At 40.4% G+C, this 24,081-nt stretch overlaps 1 protein-coding gene across 6 annotated transcripts in view; it reads right to left on the bottom strand.

Annotated features, from left to right (window-relative positions):
• The window catches only part of KIF1B (kinesin family member 1B), a 117,798-nt gene that overhangs the window by 76,984 nt on the left and 16,733 nt on the right, over positions 1 to 24,081 (bottom strand). For 3 of the 6 annotated variants that reach the window (XM_080921651.1, XM_080921653.1, XM_080921649.1), the window contains exons 3-13: positions 15,072 to 15,148; positions 13,322 to 13,501; positions 12,240 to 12,305; positions 8,644 to 8,822; positions 7,978 to 8,089; positions 5,955 to 6,032; positions 5,022 to 5,087; positions 2,296 to 2,371; positions 1,474 to 1,552; positions 1,030 to 1,172; positions 42 to 83 (exon numbers count right to left, since the gene is read on the bottom strand). In XM_080921651.1, the coding sequence (XP_080777777.1) occupies positions 42 to 83; positions 1,030 to 1,172; positions 1,474 to 1,552; positions 2,296 to 2,371; positions 5,022 to 5,087; positions 5,955 to 6,032; positions 7,978 to 8,089; positions 8,644 to 8,822; positions 12,240 to 12,305; positions 13,322 to 13,501; positions 15,072 to 15,148 (1,098 nt within the window). The remainder of the gene's footprint in view (positions 1 to 41; positions 84 to 1,029; positions 1,173 to 1,473; positions 1,553 to 2,295; positions 2,372 to 5,021; positions 5,088 to 5,954; positions 6,033 to 7,977; positions 8,090 to 8,643; positions 8,823 to 12,239; positions 12,306 to 13,321; positions 13,502 to 15,071; positions 15,149 to 24,081) is intronic. The other 3 variants (XM_080921652.1, XM_080921650.1, XM_080921654.1) reach the window with 1 other exon arrangement.

The raw sequence follows: 24,081 nt of genomic DNA on the forward strand, positions 1-24,081 counted from the left end.
TTAGCAAGTCAGTGTACTGGGCATGACCGTGATATACACACATTTGCCTCCACTTCCAGAGTAATCATCCATCAATGGATCAACTAAAGGTGAGCAGGAGGGAAATACAGGAAGGGTCAAAGTTCAGAATCAATAGCAATAAAGTGGGTACAGAGTAGCATTTGGCATTTGAGAAGATAAAATATGAAAACTCAGTAATATAGGTTATCATTTTCACAATTGTAGTAATTAAAATCCAGGTTCTAATCAATAAGACCTAAGTTGGAGGAGGGTTTGAAATCTATCAGTATTTCAAAGTACATAATATTTTACATTAAAAACAAAACTATGCTTTATTAAATAACCCATATTCTATCTGAATAATCAATTTTATGGCAAGAACGTTTTTCTAAAGTGCTGAAGCTAAAACCAGAGCCTTGCACATGCTAAGCAATGATGAGCTGCACTGCCAACCACAGGTTACAAGAGGTTGGATTCACACTGCATAGAGAAATGACTAAGACTTTAAAGCAGGCATTATAAAGGCACACTGTAAAACAGTACTTTCTGCAAGGCTGGCTCTAGGAATTAGACTTTCGTCTTCACTTCCCCACAGAGAACAAGGTTCCCCGGAAGGTAAATCTCGTCTGGCAGCAGACCTGAATGGTGAGTTCTTCCTCTGTGTTAGCAATACTACCCCAGTCCAGAAACAAAAGCTTCCAGTAATACCTTTATGAAGTGGTTAAGTTTTCAGAATTAATTTAAAATTAAAAAGAAAAAAACTTTAAACATCTGGGTACATTCTACACAAGGAAAATCTGAGATTATTCCACTGGCACCACCTCATAAAACCATTTTTACTGCCTTTCGGTTTCAGGCTTATTTCCTTACTTGAGATAAGGTTTCCCTGTATAGCTCTGGCTGTCCTTGAACTCAGTGCAATCAGCCTGCGTCTGCCTGCCCAGTGCCCACCACACTCAACCCTAAGCTTGGTTTGAATATAAGAATCTAGAGAGGAGAGGAGACTCTGTGTGATGCTAGTTCACTTACTATCAATAATGTCCCCCAGCCCCTGAGCACGAAGCAGGTCCTTCAGCCGGGTCACTTCCTCCTTCAGCTCCCGAACCAGCTTGGCATTGGGGTCCTCGTTGATGACAGCATTGCATTTAATTTGTTTTGCACGATCTGCGTATCTAGAAACAGAAAGAAAATGCACCCCCACATTTCTCGGAGGCTCTACTTCTCATAAATAACGTCGTCCCCTCTCCATCAAACATTCTGAAGACTCACACATTTTAAGAACCTTGACCAATGAGTTATTTGTATGAGGCTTTATAGCACCTTTATCCCAATGAATCTGAAAGCCACATAAGTAAACTCCATTATAACAAAAATTATTTTCCTCTTTCACATAACACATTCAACACCCCTCACAGTGTAAGAAAAACCTATGGCATACAAAACTACTCAGCTCCTGAGATCAAAAGACAGTACCTCAGCGTGCTCAAAGTCTCGTCATAGTTGATATCTGCTGGGCTCAGAGCAGCAACCATTGCAGTTCGGGAGTTGCCACCTGAGAAAATGAATGGTGAGGATCTCACTCATCTTTTAGAAGAAGAGTTTTATTTACTGTGTTAAAACTGACAGCAGATCCTAAAACTTAATCAAAAGCCAACAACTTTTTTTTCTTTTCTGACAAGGTCTCATGTAGCCATGCTGGTTTGAGCTGGTATCTTACTGCCTTCATTTCCTAAGTAATGGGATTATACCTATGTGCCATCAACCCTGGAACCCAATAACATTCTTAAATGTTCCTGTGCTGCCCATTGTTCCACTCATATTGTGCTTCCCCTACTCTCCCTTAAAAAACTGCAGCCAGGCCTATAATTCCAGACCAGGAGGTGGTGTCTGGAGTTCAGAGCAGCCTGGGTTGTGGATGACCCTGCCTTAAACAAACAAATGCACACACTCTGATCACGATCTTAGCCACTCTACCACGCTGCCCTCAGCGATGGGAAAGTTGGTGAATTATTTTTTCTTAACGAGGAGTAAAAACTCAAGAGAAAGGCTGCATTTTAAGAAGCTGTGTGGAGCACAGAAGACAGTAACTGCTCCTCAGTTTGTGTCCTACAGTAAGTGAATCCAGCCAGGGAAAACCAAATGCAAAACCGGAAAAAGACAAGAAACATTCAAGTGACTTACTATGAGTATCTAGACATGACTCTTTTCCAAAACAAATGTGGAATGAACTACATCGCTACACAGCTTTAAAACGGCAGCTACAAAGTTAACTTGTACTAGTAGTGGTCAACATACCTAGATTTTCTCGAAGGAGCCATGTAAGTACAGAATCCCTATAAGGAATAAAATCCGTTTTCTTCTTCTTTTTACTCTATAAAAGGAAAGGGAATAATGTTAACAATACTATGTATGAGGGAAGTTCACATAAACAGCAAACCAGGCTAAAACTCTGAAGTAAATCTGATTGTATTCCATCGAAACTGAAATGTTCAACTTACAGGTCAATTCTTCAAAAAGCACATGCAAAACAATTTCTTTTAGCATCTCATTTATAAATCTTTATGACACAAAAACTCAACAGAGTAGTATTATAATGTACATGGGAACCTTACCACGTAGCTTTGACCATTAGTAATATTTCTCCATTACCCTAACACTTGAGTAATTGGCAGGCACAGGTCTCAATACTTCAGAAGACACATAGTATATAAGGAATAAATTTAGTAAATTTAACAATGTAAGATATTATCTAATATCCCATCCATGTCTTTAGACCATGACTTTAAAATATTTATTTTAAAGAATATCCAGGGCTGGAGAGATGGTTAAGAGTTAAGACTGCTCTTCCAGAGGTCCTGAGTTCAATTCCCAGCAATCACATGGTGGCTCATAACCATCTGTAATGGGATCTGATGCTCTTTTCTGGTGTGTCTGAGGACAGCTGCACTGTACTCATATAGCTAAAAATAAGTAATTCTTTTAAAAAAAAAAAAGAAAAGAAAAAGAAAAAAGAAAATCCAGTATTCAACTTGTAAACACTTTGGGCACAGTATCTTTGACAAGCAGTTAAGAAAACATAACCAAAATCAGCACTGATACACCAGGTAACACCAAGTTTGGTTCCCAGAAGGAGAGAGCCATCTACCAAATGTTGTTCTCAAATATCTGACATGTACCATAGCATACACTATAATAAAAAAAATACTTTTATGGGAGCGAGGGCCAAGGGGAAAACCTTTGAAATGTAAATATAGAGAATATCCAATAAAAAAAATAGTTACACAATGATCTATTTCGTGGATAAAAAACAAACAAACAAACAAATGCCCCAAAGTGAAGAAAACAAACAAAAATCAAGCATGTGAATACTAAATATTTTGATGTAAATACTGCCTCTACCTGACTTTCTTGTATATAATTCTTAACTATTAGGTGACCTGAATTTGTTTTTTTTGTGCAGAAAAATATCAAAAACTTTAATTACTAGAGTTTTTGTATAGAAATATAGGAAGCATACACTATTGGTTAAAAGAAAATAGTCTTTTCTTGCATAACCAAATTGTAGGAAAAAACATTTTAAATTACTCATAAGTTTCTATGGTGAAAAATAAGTAAAACAATGGACATATGTTAATAATATATGAACTTGTTTTATCTTACTTGTTTCCAATAATTTCAACAAACTAGCTATGCTTTAGAACAGGACTCCAGAGAAACTTAAGTTACTACTCTTGGGTGGTTTACCGTGTTTTGATCTGTAACTATGGAGACAGAGTTACAGATCAGTGGGATAAGCATCCTGACACCATGCAAACACTTCCCCAAACCTCTCTCTTGTTCCTTTATTTTTATCCCTTCTCCAAAGTACTTTATGTTCCTTAATTAATTCTGGTGTGAAGCCTCATGATTCACAGCCACCCTAAATAATCATTCTAAATTCCAAAGCCAGAAAAAAAATGACAAAACCTTTCCAAAAGTTCATTTCTAACTTATGTCCTATTTATCCTCTGAAAACATTAAAGCCTAGAGCTGCCCACTAAGCGAGTTCGGCGTGACCAATCCCCACCGTACCTTGCTTGTGCAGTTATCCTGCGAATGAAAGCATTTAAAGGAGAGAAAAGGAGCATGAGATAAACCTCTAGAATAAATGGAAATCAGAACACTTTCCAGGGACAAAAAGAGATTTCATTCTTTTTAGTGATTCAAAGGATCAATTACATTAGAGCATACAAAAACTACCTTGGGTCTTAAATTTGAATAATAAAGACCATACAAAAGTTGGTTTAGCTTTGTGTCAGTATTGCAAAAAGAAAGACGATTTAATCTACATATGCAGTGCAGAGACAACGGTGATCTACTAAGATTATTAATTAAGGCATTGAAAACTTACATTGTTGCTGTCTGGTAGCACAGTAACACAATGCACTGGTTGTAGAAACGCTGGCCAACACAAACCTGTACTGCCAGTCATATGGGACCCACCACACTCACGGTTATGCCCAATGCAGGGCATCTGGTGCTGGAGACTCAGCCACGCATCGCTGTACTACTCCCCGTTGTGTCAGTGTATTCTGTCTGTGACTACAATGCAGTCAGCGAATGGTGTGTTTCTAAGAATGCACTCATCTCACTAAATGATACCTGACTGTACTTTAAGATTATGTATTGTTGGCTTCTAAATCAGCATCATTCTCCAAAGCCACATTGTCAAAGTACTCCAGAAATATGTCTTCTAGCATGAGAGACTACGTGGGAAACCTACAAGGACACATTTGGTTCTGAGGTGTGAAGTAAGGCTCCAAAAATTGAAGTTTTAGGTCCCTGCTATGGCGCCACGGCTACAATTTTTTTCACGCTCCTTTCAGTACAATCAAGTTACGTCACACTCTGGTCCTACCTGAAAAAATCATTTAAATCACATAAAAAGGCCAAAACCAGTACGCCCTTCATGAAGAAGCACGGTATCAGCAAGCTCACTTGCTGAGCACACACTTCCTCTTTGAGTGAAACAGGAAACTTACCACCTCTGCCAAGGCTGAAATGACTTTGCCCAAAGTTGTGAGCGACTTATTGATATTTGCACCTTCCTAAAATAAACACCAAACACAAAAGATTTACAACCAAGAATTTCTACTGCTGCACACCACTCACACTCCTGCAGCCTTTGGTCTTCCCTCTGCTGAGACCACACACCCATCTCCCAATCCTCTCTGCCTTCAAGATGCTTATGCTGCAGAATCTTACAGAAGCAAGCCTTCCTCCCACAACTCACCAACACAAAAGGCCTGTCCTCGGTAAGCGTATCTCTGTCAAAGTCCACACCGGTTCTAACATCTGCATCTTGTATATTCTATTCTCATTACCGTCTCTCCCATCTAGCCAAGTTTTGCCCATTTCTCAAGATATAACCCTCACTCTTGACTATAAAGTCTTTCATGTTTTGTTATCTAACTTATCATTTCATTGAAATTACAGATCAACAGTTGGGATTTTTCCCATTAAAAATTAAATTTTAAAATTCAGATTTGTTTGTCACATGGTCTCTGGTGCAACTCTGGCGGTGCAGCATGAGAACAGTCTTGAGGGTAGGGTTGCACTCACTGGCAGTGTGCGTGACGAGCCCGCACAGAGCACCAGGTCCTATTTCCAGGACCACATAAGAGACACGCAGCATGTGCCTATAATCTTAACACTCAGGAGATGGAGGCAGGGGAGTCAAAGTTCAAGCTCATTCTAGCTACATGTTAAGTTCAAGGCCAGACCTGAGAACTTATGTCAAAATAAATAATATAGTAAATGCCACTGCAAACAATATATAAATTAAAAGATGCAGCTATCTCATGACAGAATTTTATTTGTAAAACTAGTCTATATGTAGATTCAGCCCCTAACCTTAGTTTTAGACTCATGATACAAAACACTGATTGACTAGATCATTTTGTTAAAATAAATACCTTTAATCGAGTTCCTTTGGCACCAGTTGAATCAGCCCGTTCACTTCCTGCTAGATCCACCAAGCTGATTTTACTGACCTAAAGAACAATACGATGAGAATTTTAAAATACCCAAGATAGTTAGGTGTGGTAGCACATGACTGTGATTCTAGTGCTCAGCTCAGAGGGGGTGGTCTCCATTTAGAGATGAGCTCAAGACGTAAGGATAAAACAGATAAGACAGTGGTTCTTATCCCAGGAAGCGTAGACAAGTGGATCTCTATGAATTCCAGACCAGTCTGGTCTCCACAGCAAGTTTCAGGCCAGCCAGAGTACACAGTGAGGCTGTGTCTTAACACACATTGACCTCTGTATGTACACGCATGTACAAACACACACAACACATCCACACATACACACATGGAGCCCATTAAACTGGCATTTGAAACAGGAAGCACTGACTAACTGGAGATCTTACATACTCCTGGTGGCAATAATTATTTTGAAAACTGTTTAGCAAGTATGATTTGAATACCAGCACTCAGGAGACAGGTGCAGGAAGATGTCGGTGTGTTCAAGGGCAGCCTGGTCTCCACAGTGAATCCAGGACAGCCAGAGCTACAGAAGAACATGAGCAAATAGTGGGAGAAAAAAAAAAAAAAAGATAAACTAATCCAGTGAGAAAAGCATGTCAAGAACTGTCTGGATGGTGTAGAAGAGGGGACAGAGAAATAATACAAAGTCACAAGGCAACTTTCTGGAGTAGCAGAAATTCTCAGTAGGCTAATTATTTCACATACGTAAGCATTCATCCAAAAAGGTCAAATTTTATACTCTGAATATATGTAGGTTATTATAACCCTTTACAATTCCTCAATGAAACTGTTGGAAAACTTTCAGGACAGTTTAGACACAAGGATCCAGAAGGGGGTACCCTGGATACTTTCAATTAGCTGAAACAAAGTAATAGTTTTGAGGCATTAAAAAAAAATGGTCCTAGCTTTTAGTGACAATACTATCAGATAGCACTCACTTTACAAGGCAAAAGGCAGAGAATCCTGTCTCACTCCCAGCACTGACTCTAGACTCACAGCACAGCAGTGTGGCACTGATCTGACATGAGCCCTATGTTCAATTCCCAGCACCCCACCCCACCCCCGCTGAATGAAACTTCAGATGTTAAGTTTCATCTCCATAACTATTTTTATTAGTTACAACAACAGAATAAACAAACATTGAGTGGCTACTGGATGCCAGACACTGCTATATGCACTTAACCTACATTAATATTTAATCCTTTCCTCTAAAGTTGTTACAGAAGGAAATCAGAGGCACAAGGAGATTAAGGTAATTTGCTAAAGATTATGTAAGTAAAAAGTAGCAGAACCATGACTCGAAGCATGCAGTTTCATGCTAAGCTCCATAATATTTAGCCACTAATGAAATGAGAAATTAACAATCCAAAATGGCTGGAGGTGGCTTGCCTGGCCTGCCTGATGTGTTTCTATCCCCAGTATCAGAGAAACCGACAGCGACAAAGGAAGCTAGGGGCTAAGAATGGCTCACTAGTAGTAGAGTGTCTGCCCACCTTGCAATGGGCTCTGAGTTCCATTCTTAGTAACAAAAACAAACAAGCAATCAGAGAAAGGTTTTTAAACAGTATCAGAGTCATTATAGAGTTATTTCCCAGGAAGGAAGCCTACTGTGTGCCTATTCTCCTGCAGCCATTACTGCAATAACTTTGTCAACAAACACTATAGTGATCTAGTCAATAAGAGAAGGCACCCCCCCTCCAGAACCGCTTAACTGTTTTAGAAATAAATAATTCCCCCCAAAGTTTTACATTTTCTTAACTGTATTTTCTATCTTTCAGTTCCATGAAAGACCCAGCGCACTGAGAACTGGTGTGGGTCAATGGTAAGCAGAATTAAAGCCACTCCCATGGAGGGAGAACAACACTGAATCTGTCCAAAAAAGGCAACGAATAAAAGGAAGTTCTCCCCAAAAATCCCTTCACAACCTAAGAGATCAGGGGTTCTCCAACCTTCTCAGTCGAAAGGTTCGTCTCAGGATCCTGTTTCTTCTGGGTAAAAACAATGGTAAACACAGCGTGGGAACGGCTGCTTGTCTCATTCATGTTGGTGGCTGCCACAGTCCTAAACAAACCAAAGGTGACCGTTTGACAAGAGAGTTCTTCCAATGGATAGCAGGCTCCATACAACCGTGCATAACAATCAGACAACAGCCTTAACCTTACTTAGACTAAAGGACTGTCACTTACACAATTGCCCTAAATGCTGTCTTCTTTGTGAGCCCATCACGTTGCCCCTCAACTCAAAAGGCCCTGCATCAGTTACCATATCCAGTTACCCTTTAGTAATCACCAGAGCACTTCGTTTTTATTCTTAACTGGCTCACTTAGTGCAGATCAGTTACTATCGCCTCATCTAGATATTACAGCTAACATTTCACCATAACTCAGTCAATACCTAAGAGTTACACCACAGTTCTGACCTGTTTCAGCCATGCAGCATCTTAATGAAAAGACAGCTACTTAATATGCTGAACCTACACGTCTCCAGCATATCCAGACTCAAAGGCTCTACAACAAAGGCAGCTTCCAAGGCTACAACTGTTGCTTCAATTCTCACACTGAAAATGAAAAGAACCTCAAAATATGCTAAAGTCATTGGTCTGTTTCCTACCATACCTGGCTTTATTCCCAGCGTCCATGAGGTCAGCAATGTCAGTGTAGGAAGTGACTGCCAGCTTGGAAAGATCCTCCACGTAGGGTCCGAGAAGTGGGTGCTCACGCACACGCAAATTGCCCTTGTTTTTGGGATTCAGCAAATCTCGTACTCTCTCACAGTAAATTTCCATGTAGCTCACCTAGGAACATTTTGTTAAAGTAAATCAAAGTATCTAGAGAAGATGAATATACATTAAACACTTTTTCAAAGCTAAACAGTGATATAGACCTCAAAAACCCAGTATTCCAGAGATAGGAACATTCAAACTTAGCCTGATGAAAACAGGAGATTCTGTCTCATTTTTAAAAAATTCTCAAAACCTGTACAAGTATAGATCAGAACACCACAGTCCTGGGTCCTTTACTGGCAATGTGTGCAGATGTGATGTGGCACAGGTCAGACATAGTCTTTCTCAAGAAGGAGGAGACAAACAGGTACATATAATGGCTATTCTTCTTAGGCAGAAAATATCTATTTTAGTAGAACCTTATTAGTGCCCCATCTCTTTTGAAGCAGGGTCTTCAAAGCTAAACTAGGCCTCAAACTTGCAATCTTCCTGCCTTAGCCTCCCAAGTGCTAAGATTACAGGAATGTACCATCTCACCCAGCTTTATTGGCATTTTAAAAATCCATATGACTGTCAGTTTTGAGGCTTAAAGTGAGGTTATTCCAAGAGCCTGGAAATTAATACTTCCATCTTTTTTTTATTTACTTATTTATGGTGTTTTGCCTGCATGTACGTCCGTGAGGGTGTCAGATCCCCAGGAACCAGAGGTACAGTTGTAAGCTGCCATGTGGGTGCTTCAAGTGGAGAGCAGCCAGTGCTCTTAACTGCTTAGCCAGCCTCAGAAAACAAGAGAACAATGACTAATTCTTTCGTTCTGTGTGTGTTCAAGTGGGCACACACATGGACATGTATGTGGATGCTAGAGGTCAATCTCATCTTGGGAATCCTCCCTCAGACACCATATACCTCTTTAGTGTAAATAGGGTCTCTCACTAGTTTGGAGCAGCTGTAAGAGAGCAGCAGGGAGGGGACTGGGTGTGCCTGGTTGCCTGGAGCTGCGATTCCACATTCACACCACCACCTTGGCTCCTTTACTGCAAACACTATGAATGGAGTTGTCTCCCCACAGTGCTGTTAACTATGGAAAATGCATTCACTAGAAGGAGAGATGGTTAATCAATGACAATGGCGTACGAAAGACCTAGGAAAGCTCAGACGATGCAATCCATGCATTCCTGTCCCATCAGCAGGACATACCTATGGTGGTGGTGAAGGGATCATGCTGTAACTCCCTAATCTGAAGCAGCATCTGTCTAGCCAGTTCCCTTTCCTCAAACCAATATGCTGGCCATGCGAATGTGAGTAGCTACTCCTCGTAGGAAAGTAGTACAGCATCGTGTTGGTTCCATAAGATCAGCCAAATGAACTTTACTCAAGCCTGAACTTTGTACAAATCTAAGCAACTGTTGAATGCTCAGCGCCAAGTGAATCTGTATCACTCCATCCAAGGTTCAGGGATCATAGTGGAAGAGAGGTCAGAATGATGTAAGAACTGGAGGAAGGGCCATAATGTTGTAGAACTCTGGCTTTTGGGCATGGCATGGCCCCTGCACTCATGAACTCACAAGGTCTATGATGACCTGCAGAAGACTGACTGTCAACATCTAAAATGGAAGGGAAGGAGTTCACAAATCCCCATCCCTCTCTGAGAATTCACAGGCAGGTGAGTTGCTAGAGAATATGGCCCCTGAGGCTGCATCCTTCCCTGAGGATATGCTTAATGGTTGCTAAGGAAAGAGAGACATTTTCTTCAACAATGAAGATGCTAGTAAGTTGCCCAAGCTTCTATAAATAATGCCGTACCCAGGTTCCTGTAACTCCAATGGACTCACTGGGTCACACTCCACCCACCACCTAAGAAGATATGAAGAAAAGACTCGTTCAAAAACAAGAGGATCAGTGAAAATGGAAGGAAGAAAAGAAAGGGTGATGAGAGTGAATATGATCAAGATACATGATATAAGAATATGAAAATACAATGAGGAGGCTGGAGAGATGGCTTAGTGGTTAAGAGCACTGACTGCTGCTCTTCCAGAGGTCCTGAGTTCAATTCCCAGCAAACACATGATGGCTCACAACCATCTGTAATGAGATCTGATGCCCTCTTCTGGTGTGTCTGAAGAGAGTGACAGTGTACTCAAAATCAATAAATAAATCTTTTAAAAACAAAAAAAGAAAGAAAAGAAAATACAACGAAACACATTATACATGTTATTGTATGCTAATAAAAAATAAAAGTATAAAATCTACATACACGTTAATGGGGGCTTTTTTTAAATGGAATTTCCAGATTTTTACTTGTGTGTATGTTTATATCTCTCTGCCTGTATATATTCCTGAGAGTGCAGTTGCTGGAACAGGCCAGCAGATGGCATCAGGTCTCCCAGAGCTAGAGTTACAGGCTGCTGTGAGCCACTTGACCTGGTGTTGGGAACCAAACTTGGGTCCCATGGAAGAGCAGCAAGCACTTTTAATGGTTAAGCCATCTCTCCAGCCCCAATACTAGGGATTTTCCTTCCCCATGTTTATGTGTGTATGTTGTGTAAAGATGTGCGCAAGCCATGGTTCCACGCTGAGAATCAGCTCATCCTCTACTGTTTCCCCACTGATCCACTGAGACAGGATCAGACCCAGAGCTCTCTAACACGGTTTGTCTTGCTACCTAGCCTCCTTGAGATCCTGTCTCTGCCTCTGATTTAGGTATTTATAGAAGTTCTGTGGTCTGCACTTATCCTCACACTTACACATATGTAAGTATACTAACCACTGAGCAATCTCTTTAGTACCTACGATGGAGTTTTATTCAATCACAAGGATGAATGAATTTATGTACATTACAGGAAAATCGGTGTAACTAGAGTTCATACTGAACAAAATAAACCAGAGTCAGAAATTTTAGAAATCTAACTTTGATTCTTTATCTTCCATCTACTCCAGCGCTGGAGACTAAGTCCAGGGCCATCAACAAGCAAAGCACGCATTGCAGTGCTGGCTACATCCCCAGCCTGAGTCTGGCATTGAAAGATGGCTCTGTCCTTGATAAAGCTGTAACTTCAGACTTTAAGCACATGGATCTCAAGGGTGGTAAATCACAGCATGCCACAGTATGATGCTTCATACAGAAGACCCTTCTGCATCACAGCTTTTTGGGCATACAAAAATCAATCCTTGTCTTTCTTAATTTTAAACATATTTTCAGGGTAACTAAAATAGAACCTTTTTCTTTCATTCTGAACTGTGCACCTACATGGCATTTTAAAAGATCAAATTTAAGCTGGACAGTGGCAGCGTGTGCCTTTAGTCCCAGCACTCGAGAGGCAGAGGCACACAGATCCTTGTGAGTCTGAGGCCAGCCGGTTCTACACAGTGAGTTCCTGAGACCAGGACTGAATTGAGTAACCTTGTAACAGAGAGAGAAAGAGTGTGTGTGTGCATGTGTGTGCGTGTGTGTGTGTGTGTGTGTGTGTTGAGGAACAGGAATATACCCACCTCTACAGAGTAAGACATTTCTTCATTACAGTTGTCATTGATCTTCTCAAAAAGTTCTTCACACAACTAGGGAAGCAGAATGAAAAGAGCTGTGAATAGCACATCAGACTTACTACATCGTCCACGGTGTTAGATGGATCGATTAATGGACAATCTCTAAATGGACATGTCATACACTTCATACAATATTTTAAATAAAAACTTTATACTCTGATGGGCTCCTAATTGTTATTCTCCTCCAACAATAGAAAACTGATAATTTCCTTAGGGAGACAACCCCATTTATCCAAATCTGATTCTTCATCCTGTACAAATGTAACTAGTAATGTATCACCATAGCAACAAAACCGACTCAAAATGAGCACAACTTATGACTAAAGATATAACTGCAAGGCCGACATGTGGTGCACACCTTCAATCCCAGGGCCTCGGAGACAGAAGCAGGGGCTCTCAGCAAGTTCTAAGCCATCCTGCTTTACATAGTGAGCTCTATGTAAATGACAGCCAGAGCCAAACAATGAAACTGTTTCAAAGGGCAAGGAAAGCAAGCAAAAAACAAAGACTTAACTCTAACATTACTTACACAATCAAAACTTACAGTCTAAAGAGGGGGTAAGATGCGTAGCTCAGTTGGTAAAGTGCTTGCCTAACATGTTCAAAGCCCTGGGCTGGACACCCACAACCCTATAAACAAATTTGTAGCACACACACAAATTATAAAAAACTAAAGGGGCAAAACTGGGTTGTAGCCTGGGGTCTATCCTTAGGACAACAACAAAAGGAAATAAAAGCACGTCCTTCAGACCAACACTTCCTGAGTGTTAGAAAAATGCTGAGAACATTAAAAGACAGGATAGTTCTGGCAGTGCAGAAACATTTTAGAAAACGTTAACTCTCCTTTCTAAAAGTCTATGTATGTACCTGTCAACCTTCCCTCTTGGTATGAGCACCTTGGAGGGAAGTAGAAGGGTCATCTACTTTAGTGCTGTGCATATCAGAGGCTCTGAATGTATTTTTGCCAGATAAAAAGCAATCTGAGACAAAAGTGGTGGTAGGCACAGATGCTGACACTGTTGCTGTACCTGTGGGATGATCCCGGCTTGGCTCTCTTCTTGCTTCCCCATCATCGTGTAGGATTTCCCAGCACCAGTCTGCCCATAGGCAAAGATACAGACATTATAGCCTTCGAAGGCGTGTAAGAGCATTTCCTTCCCAATGTCATTGTACACACGGTTCTGCGATGCAAAACAGGGATCTTCGGGCTGTAAAGATTAGGGGGAAAAGTTATGGCATGTTACTAATATTCTTTCCTATATTTGACTGCTTCCATATTTTAAAAAATGTTTGGAATCAGACTAGTCAGTTAAGTTATACTACACATTTGTAAGACCTTTTTACGAATCTTTTTTTATTTCTATATTACACAGACATATAGAAGATACTGTAGAGGTTAGAGCTCCACCATTTTCTTATGTAGAAAATGGGAGTTGCAGACCAGAGGTCAGGTACACATACACAACTACTTCTTCAAACTCCCTCTAAATAGTGTGGCTGTTTTTAATAAATACAACTTTGGCAAAGAGCATTTCCAATTCCTCCCTCAACCCTTTCCTTTATACTCGGCTCTCTGGATAATTGGAACATCTTTTCCCACAGAACAGGAAAATTTTTAAATGCCTAAGAAACAGAAGCACAGAAATGTAAGCAAGCTCAGGTTTAGAAGTAGTCTCCAAAAGTCAGCAAGATTTGGTTCTTCACTGACAAAACACTTGATTAAAGCAAATGTTTTATTCTTTAGGTGGTATTTTCTGTATCTAAAAACTAAATTCGTGGCTAGGTGAAGTCACATAGAGTTGAAATTTCATCACTGTGAAGGAAGAGGAAGGAGAGTAAGGAATCCAAGGTCAGCTTCAGATCTATATCTATCTATCTATCTATCTATCTATCTATCTATCTATCTATCTATCTATAGTGAGTTCAAGGACAAGTGAGACCCGGTCTCATTTTTTTCTTTCAAGTTTGTTTTGTTTTGTTTGAGACACATTCTCACTGTGTAGTCCTGGCTGACCTGGAACTCCATCTGCAGACCAGGCTGGCCTTAAACTCACAGATATCCACCTGCGTCTGCCTCTGCCTCCTGACTGTTGGGTCTAGAGGTGTGTGCCACCACACCAGAGCTCCAAAACATCAGTCTTTAAAACTTAAAATTAAGATAGATTAAGAAGTTGGGGATATGTCTCAGTGGGTAAAGTACTTCTATGAAAATATAAAAGCCTAAGTTTAGAACCCCAGAACCCACATAAAAGCTGCCCACAGTAGAATGTATCTTTAACCCTAGTGCTAAGAAGTAGTTGGGGGATCCTAAGGCTCATTGACCAGACAATCTAGCTAGTCAGTGAGCTACAGGTTCGGAGAAATCCTGGCTCAATATGGCAGAAAGTGATAGAGGAGGACACCAGATACCAACCTCTAGCTTCCACATGTGCACACATGTACCCTACACACACACAAAATATGAATGAACAAATAAATGATTTTTAAATGAACTCGTGAACTGGGAATTTATCAGCTAGGTGCTGTAGCCTGTTCCTGTAATTCCAGCAGTTGAGAAGGTCAGTCAGGAATGCTGTCACAAGGTTGAAGTTGGCTTAGGATATATACAGTGAGTTCAATGCCAATATGGGCAATGAGATTCTGTCTTAAGAAACAAAACCAAACAAAAAACCCAACACCTCCTCCTCAACTGCACCCACAGAAATAATCCCTGCCCACACTCAGAACAACTAAGGATAAGAGAAAGACAAAGAAGGCAAAGGGAGGCAGTTGACTCACCGAGGTGTGAGACCAGTAAGAGTAGTCAAAGCTGAAGGACTTTGGTGCTTCCTTTGGGTTCTTTGGGTTAATAATACCTAGAGAATAAAGATATTTAACTGTGTTAAGTCCTTCAAGTTCATTAGCTCTATTATACTATATGTCTAAATTATCCCAGACAGTACATTTTTACTATTGAATCTTAACAGGACAATAGTTTATTTAAAAGGTATCATTATTTAAGAGACAATTTATAATGAAACACACATACACACACACACACACACACACACACACACACAATCATACCACAACACTCATTTGGGTGTTACCAGTATTTAGAATAGAGCCTAGTATGTAACAGTGTCTCAATAAATCTTCCAGAACAGAATGTTTGTCCTCCCTTGTAAGTTAGCAGCTAAAACTTAGTAGTTTCTATTTCAAAGCACATCATAAGATATGAAATATTTCAACATGTTAGAAATAAAAATTAGATAGGTATTATTACATTAATGCAAACCAATGTGAAACTAAATCTTTGTGAAATGCTTCCTATCTACTTCACAAAAGCATTTGGTAATGAAAAAAAAAGTCATGGCCAAGTTTGGGCTTCTAAAATTCACAGTAGACAACGTGTAATCTGTTATATATGTGTCTGTTCATGGATGCTTATGCAGAACCACAGTGAATTAATAGATCATAAATCTCACTACACATCGAAACTGACTTGTCATGTAACTAATGCCACCATACCGCACAGAAGCACCGGACTGAATGCTAAAGCTCAATCTTTCCTTCCCGTATATACAAAGCTTTATCATCTCATATTTCACACGAGACAGACACTCCCAAACAAGTGATCATAAAACCTACTCTAAGACTGGACAACTCAACCAACTCACGTTGCTAAGGCAAGGCTACATCACAAGCTATCAGTGAAAACAGGATTAAAAAGTAAATGTGTCCTGGGCAGCTGGTGTGGAGAACACAAATAGCAACAGTTGCTATGGTGCTTAGCTCTCCCTCCTGCTGGATTCCTCTGGGTACAGCCACATACTTATGTTCCAACCTCAAATGCTGAGTATTAATAAGGCTCACATTACACACAATCATGTGACCAGAGAACACGGTTCTAGAAAGAACATCTCCCTACAAATAAATGGTAATCTAATCAAAGTCTAACAAAAGAATATAACACACCAGCCAGCATTTGAGTGCAGAGTTACTCCAACCCATCAGTATTTTGTGTTTAGTAACCTTATCCTCCCAAGCACTCCATGAGGCAAATGTTTTCTCACCCATTTTATAAGGGAGCCATCACATTTTGAAAAGCTCAGTACTCTTTAGGCAGCAGAGCGAGCAACAGATCCAGAATCTGACTCTGCCACGCTGCCACAATCAGCTTTCCACATACAAGGTTACCAAGGTGAAACAGAGGAAGGCATCTTACACATCTGTATATGTGTCTAGCCACATGCATATAGCTGCCCCTAAATTAAACCATAGGTGCTGTTTAAAACTTTCTATTCACTTAACACTTCCCTGTTTTAATAATAAGACAACAAACTATGAAGAAAACAAAATTTAGAGTCTAAGCTAAAAATCTAGTAAGAGGTGGAAGAATGGCCCTCCAGCCAGCCTTTACCACTTAAAGACGGTTAATAAACACCTATGCCATCTAGAAATTGGCTGTTATCACACACTTAAGCCATATTATGTTCAGTTACCAGTTCTGTCAGAACATGGAGAAGTACAAATTCTCAGAGCCTATACCTTGACTTGTCATTTCCCTGAAGGGAAAGACAGAAAACAATCCATATCAGAGTACAGCAAGTTCACACAAAACCCTTTTCTTTCTCCTTAGCAAGCTTTCTCCCCAATCTCTGAAGCTTCTTACAGTAATACAACCAACCTTGGTTTCTTGTTTGTTTCTCTGCACAGTGCTGGGGACTGAAGCCAAGGCTTTGCACATGCTAAGTAAGTAAGCTAGAACTTTAATACATTCCCAGCCCCACCCTATTTTTTTTTAAGTAACCACCTGTATCAACAATAATAACCACCTGTATCAACAATAAACAGAAATGCACAATCTTTCAAAAGTTCTTTATAAGGCTCAGTGGCTTCCTAGCACATGTAAGAGCCTGGACCCAATCTCTAGCCACACACATAGTATAATTGTAAATAGTTTTCATAAAAGATGCTAAATCTGTCCATGTTTAAATATTTCAGCTCCCAGATGAAAACTATAATAATATAAAAAGAAATGCTAATTCCTACTTCTTTTTAAAATATTTTATTTTTAAATTTGATTTGTTTGCATGTTTGGCTATACATTTTATGCCTGCCTAGTGTCAGAAAGGCTGAAAGAGGGCATCAGATTTCCCGGAATCAGTTATCAATGTGTGTGTGTGTGTGTGTGTGTGTGTTGTGTGTGTGTGTGTGCGCGCGCGCGAGCTCGTGTCAGTGTGTGTCTATAGGGGTATGTGAAATAACTGTTCTTACAAAGGTCCTGAGTTCAATTCCCAGCAACCACATGGTGACTCAGAACCATCTTTGATGGGATCTGATGCCCTCTTCCAGTGTATGTGAATGAATGAATGAATGAATGAATTTAAAACAGCAACAACAACAAAACCCTGGCTTGGTCCCTGAGACGCACATGATGGAAGGAGAGAACCCACAAATTATCCCCTGAGCTCCACGGATACACCATGGTGTATGTGTGCAAGCACGAGTTTACACTCACACAATAAACAAAATAATGTAAAAAGAACCTTAACTTCCAAGGTCTGTTAAATACTCTATTTTACTCTCTCCCTCCCCTCTTTCCCCTCTCTTGCTTCCCAATTATGTTACCGCAGCATAAATATACAAAATGTTTTCATTAGTGAACCCTAGAAAACAAGGCAGTTAAAAGATGTGTATTTAAAACCCTTTTTATTCTGCAGAACAAATTTGTTTATCTAATATCTCAAAGTCACTAATGTAGTAATTATACTGTTGTCAACAAACTACTAAGACTCTGCCTGCAACTGTAATTAACATATCAGTGTGGGAGCGCTGTAACTTTATATTAACTTTTCTCAAAACCATGTTTAGGATTTTCTCAGAAAGCATGTTTGGGTGTGTCAGACTCGGCATGGTGGCTCACGCCTGTAATCATGCCACTCTGGAAGCTGAGGCAGGAGGACGATATATCTAAGGCTGCACAGTATGATTCTGCCTCAAAGTAAAAAGCCCAGTGATACCAGAGTAGCCTCCATCTGCCATAAGCTTTCTAGGTCAAAAATTAAGGGGAAAAAAGGCAAAAAATAAAATATTACATCCACCATTTATATTTCAAAACCATGAAATCAAAACCTAAAGCCATAACCTTTTAGAGCCTTCTGCCAACACAGTAAAAGGGGCAGAAAACATAAAGTAGATCTGAACAAAATGCACGTAATCATAAAGTGCTTTAACCATTTGAAATAACAAACTACATCCATAATGTGATTTAAAAAAAACAGGTATAAGTATATTTTACATGTTCACAATATACTCAATCCTAAAGAGCTATAAGAAAAGAAGCTAGGAGTGGTGGCAACATCTCAATCCCAGCATCTCAAAGGAAGAGTTCAAGGTGAGCTTTGTCTACCTAGTGAGTTCAAGGACAGCCAGAGCTATATAAAAGACTGCCTCAGAAGGAAAAGGGGGTGGGAGGAGTGTGAAAAGAAAACAAGCTACCACTTTTCAGTGTCAACTTATGATCATCCTTTAAAACAACAAAACATGAGACCACTGAGGCAGTTCCGTGGTTAAGAGCACTGACTGCTTTTCCAGAGGACTCTGGTTCGTTGCTCATACCCACATGGCAGCTCACAATTTCCCATAATTCTAGTTCCGGGGATCTGATCTCTCTTCCGGCCTCCACAGGCACCAGGAGACATACATACCGTCAAACAAATAAAATAGAACAAAATTTAGAACACACTTGCTTTATAGTATTTTTTAAAATTCTAAAAGCTAGATATGGTGGCTCAGGAGATCAAGATAGGCAGATCAAAAAGGTGAAGCCAGCCTCAACTACACAGTGAGTGGCTCAGGGGTGAAAGTACTAGCCACATGAAGAAGTACTCACCAGAGTCAACAAGGTGTGATGTGCGGATCAACAGAAGGCTCAGCAGTAAGGAGCACTTGCTGCTCAGTTATAAGGCTTAGAGTTCAGATCCCAGCACCCAAGTCAGGCAGCTCACTAACACTTCTAACTCTTGCTCTCAGGGATCTGGCACCTTGTGGCCTCAACAGGCACCATGAATACAGACACGTGTACACACATAATAAACAAATCACAAAGGCCAAGGAACAGGGCAAACACAGGACAACAGTAGAACGCAGAGAAATGCCTCAACAAAGCATAAAGCAGAAGAACCAACCCCAGAACCAACCCCTCACTACATTCTCTGCTCTGCTAAAACAAAGGGCTTCTGAGAAACCTTTCCCTTCCCCTCTTCCCTGTAAAGATGCCCCTCCACAGAGCTTTCTAGCAGGCTTCACATTACTTCAATGACTTTTATCTCTAAAATAAAACTGAGAACTCTAAAAGCTTCTGCTTGCTGAATAACAAAAACCCAATTTCCTGCTTATACCCACATTGCCCACATTACTAAACAATACGGGGCTGTGAACAGGATTTAGTCTACTATAATGCACAATCCTTGGTAGAGCAAACACTACAAGCCTACCTTTCCTAACAAACAGAAGCAGCAGACCAGCTCTCCAACTTGCTGGCTCACCCTCCATTTCAGACCTCACTGGGTTACCAAAAGCAATCACAGCACTTTGATATTGGCATAGATTTTTTTTTAATTAACTCTAAAATGGAAAGCAGAAGGCAAACACCAGGTTTCCGAGCAGATCTTATTGTTGGGGATACAGGGGCAGACACCTTTAATCCAGTACACAGAAGGCAGAGGTAGGCAGGTAAGTCTCAAGCCAGCCTACTTTACACAGGTTTTCCAGATGAGCCAAGGCAAAAAGAGATTTCCCACTGAGGTCAGAAGAAGGTATGGGATCCCCCTAGATCCAAGTATTGGATGGTTGTGAGTCACCCACCCCAGTGTTCTTAACTGCTGAGCCATCTCTCCAACCCCAGCTGTCTCTTGCATACTGTTTTGGTATGAAAACAATGTAAACAGTTTAAAAGCTTATATATAATAAATTCAGCTCTTGGGCCAGTAAGAGGCCCAGGCACTTGCCACCAAGTCGGATGAACCATTTTTGATTTCCAGAACCCACATGGAGGAAGGAGAGACCCAACTCCCAAAAGCTGTACTCTGATCTCCACATGTGCACTGTGGCACAAATGCTGCCTCCCCCAATAAATGAATGAATGAATGAATGAATGCAAGGTAAAAAATTTAATGCAGTTCTTGGGCCAGCAAGGAGGCTCAGCAGGTATGAGGACCTCCTGAGCTGCATCTCTAGGACCCACAAATGACAGGAGAGACAAAACTCACACATCATGGTTGTCCTACACACACACACACACACACACACACACACACATACGTGAGAGCACGCACGCACACAGGATAGAATACATTTGAATAAATGGATGAATGAAAAGCAGTTCCAAATATACACAGAAAAAGTCTCATCCAACTTATGCACAATTATTTCTGACTTTAAACTCACATTCCTGGCTAGCAAAATGGCTCTACCAATAAGGATGCTTACTGCTGAGCCTTATGAGTTCAAACCCTGGAATCCACAAAATAAAAGGAGAAATGATTCACAAGGTGTCTCTGACCTCCACACAAGTGCACAGACATACACCCAAAAAATAAACACAAAAAATTAAACTTATTTAAAAAAAAATTAAACTTAAACTCTGGTACTAAAATTAACCACAAAAATGATTTTTCAAATATCATTCTACAAGTATAAATCATTGTATTTGATCCTTATAAATGGTCCTGGGTTAGACAGTTGGAAAGGCATTAGCAACAGCTTCCCCCCCACCCCCCGCATTACTGATTCTGGAAACTGAAGTTTCTGTCACACAGCAAGCAGCAGCTGTACCAGTGAGCTGCATCAAGCTCAGGATCTCAAGTTAACAAAGGAAGACCCTGAGACTCAGGAGTCTGAAATAAACGATGGCAAATGAAACAGTGATCACAAGTACAAAAGAACACTGAACCCAGGAGGCACTGGGTTGGGCAGCTAGACTCATGCTAAACACAGGTCTACCTCAGCTATCCCACTGGCTCTGGAATCATAGTTTTGTTTTCTGACAGCTTCTCATTACACAGCTGTGACTGGCCTCATCCTCATTAAGTAGCCCAGCCTGACCTGAAAATCCAGATCTCTTGCCTCAACCTTACAGGTCTAAGCCTATATGAAATCATGGTCTCGAAGAAATTCAATGACATTCAGTGGCATCTCAATGACAGACCATTTCAACGGTTTCATTAGGTAAAGGAAAATCATTGTACAATCTGTTATTCTCACTGAAAATGGAGAAAATAAAGAGTCCTATTTCTATTCTTGTTTCTTTGTCGCAGTAATTTAGAGCAGGGTTCTCTGTATAGCTTGGGCTGTGCTATAACTGGCTCTGTAGCCCAGGCTGGCCTCCAACTCATACACATCTGGCTCTATAGCCCACGCTGGCCTCAACTCACACACATCTGCCTGCCTCTGGTGCTGGGATCACAGCCATGCACCTCTACAGTCAGGCTGCATGGCTGGAGATTCCACCTTTAAGAACAGAAATAGAAAGAAAAAAAGAAAAGGCAGCTAGATATCTGTGAGTTCTAGACCAGCATGGCCTAGAAAAACAAAACTAAGCAATAAAGGTTTTATCCATCTATCTTTGTATCTACTTATCAATCATGAATAAAGAGAAAGATAAAAAAAATTCTATTTAGATAATACTGATTATTAAAGGTACAATGGCTATGAAACACAACTCCAGAACCCCTCCAAATTTATGAGACCACTGTACAAAGTAAAAACCTGTATGTACATCAGCACTTTGTCCAACAGGCCAAGCCTGCAATAAAGACAGGAGGAGGATCATCACAGGCAGATTAAAGAATCCTGAAAGAGTAAACCAAGCATTCAACTACTCTCATCTGCTGAGAAATGGATGAGTAAGACTGGCCAGATGTCCACTGGGTAAAAGTATTTGCTATGAAGCCTGATGACCCAAGTTTGATCATTGAGACCCACAGGTAGAAAGAATCACCCCCCTAAGTTGTCTACACACACACACAAACAATATATATCTATATATATATATATATATATATACACACACAATATACATACATACATACATACATACATACATACATACATACATACATGGATAAACACCCGTAACTCCTATAGAGTAACATAGCTATAGCCATATGTCTATTGGACAGCTATTCTAACACTACCCAGTACTTCCTAATATAGAAAACAATTACAACACTGACAACAATCACTGCTACAAAATGACAGTTAAAGCCAAAGAAATGGCCTTTGTTTGTAGAAGCAGCCAAAAAAGACATCATCCCTCTCTTCCTCAGTGCAGTGCTACAAATAGAACTCCACAGCAGGCACTTCTAAACAAACACAAGATAGACCACACACACACACAACAACAACAACAACAACAACAACAGGTTCCAACACTAATATTCTATTAAATTGCATTCATAAACTAACCCTTGGAAACAAATAAATAGAAACAGAAAACAGAAGAAATCTTTCTAATTTACCAAAACCATTAATTTTATCACATACAAATATTTAACATGATATGCTCAAGTAGTCAAAAACAGACTTTTTAGGCAAAATGAAAAGAGAAAAAAAAAAAAAATACCAGGAGTCAGGGATGCCGCTCAGTTAGTAAAGTTCTTGTCTAAAGCACAGCACCTCATACACTAGACAGAGCAATGCATGCCTCTAACGTCAGCCTTCAGGAGCTGGAACAGGGGAGTTAGAGGCCAGCCTGGGCTACAAGAGATATTGTCTCAAAAAAAAAAAATTAAGAAAGAACGAAATCAAGATGGAAAGGAAGGAGAGCAGAGGGAAAGGAAGAGGGAGAACAGGATATTCCTGACATCTTGTCTATAAATGAGAGCACAATCTAGTTTTTACAATCCTAAACTTTAGCCTAGAAGGGAAAAGCAACATAAACATAGGGGTACAGGGCCAGTAAGATGGCTCAGTGAGTAAAAGCGCTTGCACATAGAAGGCTGATGGCCTCTGCTCAAGCTCCAGAACCCATGTAAGAATGAGAGGAAAAAAGCATCTAACGTTCTTCGACCCCCACACCCACAGCACCATATATGCTTGTTACACAGTTGATAGGTGACAGACAGACAGACAGACGGACCAACCGACCAACCAGTAAACAAGTAGACTGGAAGGGCTGAAGGACCAGAGGGAAAAGGTCTACCACAAAGTCCGTAGTCCAAGAAAGGTGGCCTTGAAGATCCCAGTCTTCCCCACCCTTGACACCACTGAGGAAAGCAAAGGCCCCTGACAGTGCAGGCCAGGACCCAGGCATTCTCTTACTTCAGTGGAACATTTAACCAAGTAGACATATGGCTTTAGAAGTAAGTATTCCCCTCTCTGAAAATGAAAGGGGCAAAAATGTGGCAGGAAGATTTCAGAAGGAGCAGGCTGTGGAGCAAGACTGCGCCTTGGACAAACAGACCCTTACTTCTGCTGTGGACAAGCACAGAAGACCCAACCTCTCTCTCTGCATGACTGATTAGTTCATAACAGAAAAATACAAATTTAAGAGCATTCCTTCCTACTTCGTATGTAGTGGCTCCTAATTGTAATCTTAGCACTCAAGACACTGAGGTAAGATAACCATGGGTGTGAGACCAGTCTAGGCCATAGATTTAGGCTTGTCTCAAAAAAGCAAAATAATCCAATAAAAGCATTCTTTTCTACATCAGTCCTCAAATCCCCACAGTGGTCATCTCCGGATTTTCGATTTGTTGACCTGGAACTCTCTCTGTATCTGTTGTGATGTGGTTTAGAAATG

Source organism: Micromys minutus, assembly GCF_963924665.1.
Source record: "Micromys minutus genome assembly, chromosome: 9".
In the NCBI taxonomy this organism is placed as follows: domain Eukaryota; kingdom Metazoa; phylum Chordata; class Mammalia; order Rodentia; family Muridae; genus Micromys; species Micromys minutus.